This window comes from Pristis pectinata, chromosome 31, assembly GCF_009764475.1.
Source record: "Pristis pectinata isolate sPriPec2 chromosome 31, sPriPec2.1.pri, whole genome shotgun sequence".
Lineage (NCBI taxonomy): Eukaryota > Metazoa > Chordata > Chondrichthyes > Rhinopristiformes > Pristidae > Pristis > Pristis pectinata.
Window position 1 is genome coordinate 5,992,106 of NC_067435.1, and position 6,000 is coordinate 5,998,105.

General features: G+C 45.5%; 1 protein-coding gene across 1 annotated transcript in view; it reads left to right on the plus strand.

Annotated features, from left to right (window-relative positions):
- LOC127585013 (adhesion G protein-coupled receptor E1-like) overlaps window positions 1-3,855 on the plus strand; it is a 40,126-nt gene extending 36,271 nt beyond the window's left edge. The window contains exon 19 of the mRNA XM_052042119.1: window positions 3,049-3,855. Within this exon, the coding sequence (XP_051898079.1) occupies window positions 3,049-3,093 (45 nt within the window). The 3' untranslated portion in view covers window positions 3,094-3,855. The remainder of the gene's footprint in view (window positions 1-3,048) is intronic.
- Window positions 3,856-6,000: the final 2,145 nt, after the last annotated feature.

Sequence of the window (6,000 nt, forward strand, 5' to 3'; positions counted from 1 at the left end):
TGGCTATATATCGTCGTCCAGCCCTGCAATTTCCTCCCCAACAGCACTGCAGGAACACCTTCACCAACGGTTCGAGAAGGCAGCTCACCAACACCTTCTTGGGCAATTAGAGATGGGAAATAAATGCTGGCAATAAAGGCCAGTGACACCCAGGTCCTGAAAAGTGAATCTATTGAAGTATATGGAATTGATACAATTTACTGATTCCTGTCCAGGAATAAGAAAGAGGTATGGGTCAGGTACAGGCAGCTGGGATCAAGCGAATCCTTGGAGAAGTATAGGGGATGCAGGAGTATACTCCAGAAGGAAATCAGGAGGGCAAAAAGGGGGCATGAGATAACTCTGGCAGAGAAGATTAAAGAAAATCCAAAGGGATTTAATCAGTATATTAAGAGAAAAAGTGTAACTAGAGAGAGAATAGGGCCCAACAAAGACCAAAGGGGACACCTTCCTGTGGAGCCACAGGAGATGGCCAGGGTCCTTAATAAATATTTCTCCTCTTCTTTTACCACGGAGAAAGACATGAAGACTTTGGAACTAGGAAATGTAAATGGGGAGGTCTCGGGGATAGTCCGCATTAGAGCAAAAGAGGTGCTGGATGCTTTAAAAGGTATGAAGGTAGACAAATCTCCAGGGCCTGACCAGGTATATCCCAGAACACCGTGGGAGGCTACAGAAGAAACTGCGGGAGCCCTGGCCGAGATATTTGCATCATCGTTAGCCACGGATGAAGTGCCGATAGACTGGAGGGTAGCGAATGTTGTGCTGTTATTTAAGAAGGGCGGCAAAGAAAAACCTGGGAACGATAGACCAGTCTAACATCTGTGGGAGGTAAGTTACTGGAGAGGATTCTGAGGGATAAGATATATGTGCATCTGGAAAGACGGGTTGATTAGGGGTAGTCAGCATGGCTTTGTGCATGAGAGATCATGTCTTATGAATGATTGAGTTTTTGATGATGTGACCAAGAAGGTTGATGAGGGCAGGGCAGTAGATGTGGTTTATATGGACTTCAGTAAGGCCTTTGATAAGGTTCCACATGGTAGGCTGCTCTGGAAGGTTAGATCACATGGAATCCAGGGACAGCTGGCGAACTGGATACACAGTTGGCTTGATGGTAGAAAGCAGAGGGTGGTGGTGGAAGGTTGTTTCTCGGACTGGAAGCCTGTGACCAGTGGTGCGCCTCAGGACTCGGTGCTGGGCCCATTGTTGTTTGTCATCTATGTCAACAATTTGGATAAAAATGTACAATGCATGGTTAGAAAGTTTGCAGATGACACTAAAATAAGTGGTATAGTGAACATTGAAGAAGGCTATCAAAAATTACAGAGGGATCTTGATCAGCTGAGTAAATGGGCCAAGGAATGGCAAATGGAATTTAATTCGGATAAGTGCGAGGTGTTGCATTTTGGAAAATCAAATCCAGGTAGGACTTTGACAGTGAACGGCAGGGTCCTGGTGAGTGTTGTAGAATAGAGAGACCTCGGAGTACAAGTACACGGTTCACTGAAAGTGGAGTCACAGGTATACAGGGTGGTGAAGGTGGTTTTTGGCACACTGGCCTTGATAAATCAGAGCACCGACTATAAAAGTTGGGAGCTCATAGTACGGTTGTACAGGACACTGGTGAGGCCGGACTTAGAGTATTGTGTTCAGTTTTGGTCACCCTGCTATAGAAAAGATGTTATTAAACTAGAAAGAGTGCAGGAAAGATATACGAGGATGTTGCCAGGACTTAACGGAATGAGTTATAGGGAGAGGTTGGACAGGCCAGGACTTTATTCCTTGGAGTGTAGGAGACTGAGTGGTGATCTTAATCATGAGAGGCATAGACAGGGTGAATGCACCTTGTCTTTTCCCCAGAGCTGGGGAATCAAGAACTAGAGGGCATAGGTTTAAGGTGAGAGGGGAAAGATTTATTAGGAACTTGAGGGACAACTTTTTTACACAACGGGTGATCGCTTTGTGGAATGAGCTGCCAGAGGAAGTGGTTGAGGCAGGTACAATAACAACTTTTAAAAGACAGGTGGACAGGTACATAAATTGGAAAGGTTTAGAAGGTTATGGACCAAATGTGGGTAAATGGGACCAGGTTGGATGGGGCACCTTGGTCGGCATGGACCAGTTGGGCCGAAGAGCCTGTTTCCATGCTGTATAACTCAATGACTCTATCAATCACACGGTGACAATAGTTGGGCCCAACACACTACTGGATTCCTACAACCTTCTGTAGTGATCTCAGCTCAAGACCAGCAGAACCCCTGTAGCAGACCAGTGGAAGTCCCACGGTGGTGGAGTTACCTGCTCCTGGCCATGGTCAGGCTCCCAACTCAGCTGACGCACTGATCCGTGGAGGCGGTGGGAGTGTTTCTGCCTCCACTTGGCTATCTGCTGCCCTCTGCAGGTGACTTTGAGACCCCGATGAGGAAATCACCCTGCAATTTAAGATAAGATTTCTTTATTAGTCACATGTACATCGAAACACACAGTGAAATGCATCTTTTGCGTAGTGTTCTGGGGGTAGCCCACAAGTGTCACCATGTTTCTGGCACCAACATAGCATGCCCACAGCTTCCTAACCCGTACGTCTTTGGAATGTGGGAGGAAACCGGAGGACCCGGAGGAAACCCACGCAGACACGGGGAGAACGTACAAACTCCTTACAGACAGTGGCCAGAATTGAACACGGGTCACTGGCACTGTAAAGCATTACGCTAACCGCTACACTACTGTGCCTGCCCCTTGTTGGGAGTAGTATCTGCAGGGTCATGGCAAGGTGTCCCAGCCTTGCCCCATCCTGTCCCCTCCACACCCAAGTGGGTGCCAGTGTTTTCCACAGACTATTGCGGGCCACCACAGGTGATGAACACACCACGGTTCCTGTTCCCATTCAAGCCCTCTGCTGACTGAGAACCCTAAGGGGCATTTTCTGACCTGGCACAACAACCAGGACAGTGAACAGACAATTTTCACATCCAGAAAGTTGGTCTTAACTGTGTGTTGACTGGAGCGAGACAAATAATAGCGATTTCATTTTGTTTTATCTAGACTTACAAAATAACACCATCAGAGGGAAGGTCCAAGACTCAATGACAAGATTTGTCTCAGTGGATTTTCTTTCATTCATGCTCTCTCGCTCTCGCTGTGCTTCTGACTTTGAAGGTTGTGGGTTCGAGTCCCAGTTCCAAGCACGGAGGGTTACACTGCTCACACTTCCGGAGTTACTTGGCTTATCCTGAAGTTGTCAAAAAGGCGCTGTTTAATTAAATGTGTCTGTGGAAGTGAGTCTGTATAGGAATGTGTGTGAGAGTTGGTGTTTTGATGTCGGTGAATATAAATATATTTCTGGACATTTGCTAATTTTCCAAGTTTTGCTCAGCCATCTCCTGTTTGGACTTGACCTTGTTCTAACATGTTGCAAACACAAGTACAGACTGCTGCATATGCACAGCTCAGACATACAAAGCAGGTACACGCATGTACACCAGAAACTCACAGATACCAAATCAATACAGTAGATCTTGGACACATACAGAGTTCAGGTACGTACACCGACCTGAAGCACATGTATGGCAGAGCGCACACACACCCTGCTTTGGGTACTGTGACTGTGGCTAACTCAGCACCAACGGAACCAATATCACACCTTCTCTTCTGCCTTTATACACTGAATGTGTAGGACTTGCTTGCTACATTCATCGAAAAACCACATATATAAAATACATGCTTACATGATTTTTTTAATTGCAGAAAAGCTGTTTATTTACAAAGTTGTGCATGCTTGAAAATCCCTGCACTGTTGATCAAAATTCATTTAATCAAAAATCTTAATAAATAAGTCTTATTGCACCGATATTGCCAAGTACAATGTGTAATGATTAAGAGTGAATGAGATCTTGAACCCTAGAAAGGATGGAGATGATTGGATAATTCTCCCATCAGTCACCCACAGAACCAACACTGCTGTGAGTGAGGGGGATTGATTTTAAGCTCAGAATTTGTATCTCACTACTGTCCTTCATGGCTGCAGATGCAGATACCATGTCCCGGGCAGAATGGAGGTAACAGATCTGCTTGTTGTAGAACTAAGTCCTGATTTAAAATAAAGACACAAGAGGCTATAGATGCTGGAATCCACAAACTACTGGAGGACCTCAGCAGGTCAATTAGCATTTGTGAAGGGAAATGGATGGTCAACATTTCAGGTCAAAACCCTTCATCTGGACTGAAAAATAGAGGGGAGATAGCCAGTATAAGGAGGTGAGGGGAAGGGGTGAAGCAAGAGCTGGCAGGTGATAGGTGGATCCAGGTGAGCGATGGGTGGAGATAGTGACAGAGGCTGAGTTACTGGCTTTAAGACATCTTCGATATCACAAAATTCTGGCGATTGGATGTGAGCAAAGCCCTCCCTGAATCAAATGGCCTCTAATTAACACGACTGTTTCCTGGAGTCTCAGCATGTCTCCAACTCTTTGGCTGACACAGGCACCAACAGCACTCTGCTTATTTGTAACGGAATGATAATGGAAGACCTGCAGATGCTGGAAACCTGAAATAAAATACTGGAAACTCTTTCCACAGATGCTGCCGGACCTGCTGAGTGTTTCAAGCATTTCCTGTTTGTACTGGGAATGGTAAATTGGTAAAATGGTTGTTTTTGTACAGTGATAAACTTTGTTTTGCATCCCATCCATACAGATCATTTCATTGCAACAGCGCATAGAGATAGTACAAGGAAAAGAAATAACAGAGCGCAGGATAAAGTGTTACAGTTTACAAAGAAAGTGCAGTGCAGGCAGACAATAAGGTGCAAGGCCATGATGAGGTAGATTGTGAGGTCAAGAGTCCATCCTTATCGTACAGGGGACCATTCAATAGCCTTAAAGCAGTGGGACCGCAATGATTGTCAGTGATAGCAGTCATCAATGATGATGATTGGTTGAAGGAAGGCTCAACTTTTTTCTTTTCCTACTCTCTTCTGTACCATCCCACCAGCTGACCTCCCTTGCCAATGCTCCTGTCTCAGTTCATCTCAATGTTCTTAAAACTCTCTCAGATCCTGCTGTGGGAACAACTCTGAAATAAATGCTTAAACGTGAAATATTGGCACCCAGAGATGGTGAAGGTGTAAAATATTCTCTAAAATGTGGGTGGCGCAGTTTCACAGCTGGTGGACCCGCTGCCTCACAGTACCAATGACCCAGGTTCAATCCTGACCTTGGGCGTTGTCTGCGGAGTTTGCACGTTCTCCCTGTGACTGTGTGGGTTTCCCCCAGGTGCTCCGGTTTCCTCCCACATCCCAAAGAGGTGAGGGTTAGTAGGTTAACTGGTTGCTGTAAATTGCCCCATGTGTGCAGGCGAGGAGTATAATCTGGAGAGAGTCAACAAGACTGTACAGAGAACAAAAAACAATGAGATTAATGTAGAATTAGTGGAAATGGGTGGTTGATGCTCAGTAGATATTCGATGGGCTGAAGGGCCTGTTTCTGTGCTGTATGATTCTGTGAGTCTGTGATATTATAATTAAAAAGTGCAAAATAGTTTAAAAATTGTGTTTTCCAAATGTCACTAAACACCTCTCCCAGGAGCACAGAAACCGTCAGCAACACGTTCTGTTATTTTTAGCTCACTGATGTTACAGTTTTAACTGGTCTTAAGTTGGGAGTGATGTGTGGTGTTAGCAGTTGGTGAGTGGTCAGGTTAATGGGGTCCAGTGTGAGGGATAAACCAGAGGGGAGATGAGAGATCCCTCTGAAGATACGTCACTCTGTAGGAACATCACTCTGAAGGAACGTCACTCTGAAGGTACATTACTCTGAATGTATGTCACTCTGAAGGAACATCGCTCTGAAGGAATGTCACTCTGAAGGAACGTCACTCTGAAGGTACGTCACTCCGAAGGAACATCACTCTGAAGGTACGTCACTCTGAAGGAACGTCACTCTGAAGGTACGTCACTCTGAAAATAGGCTCAGTGGCTCAGGATCTTTGCCCACATCC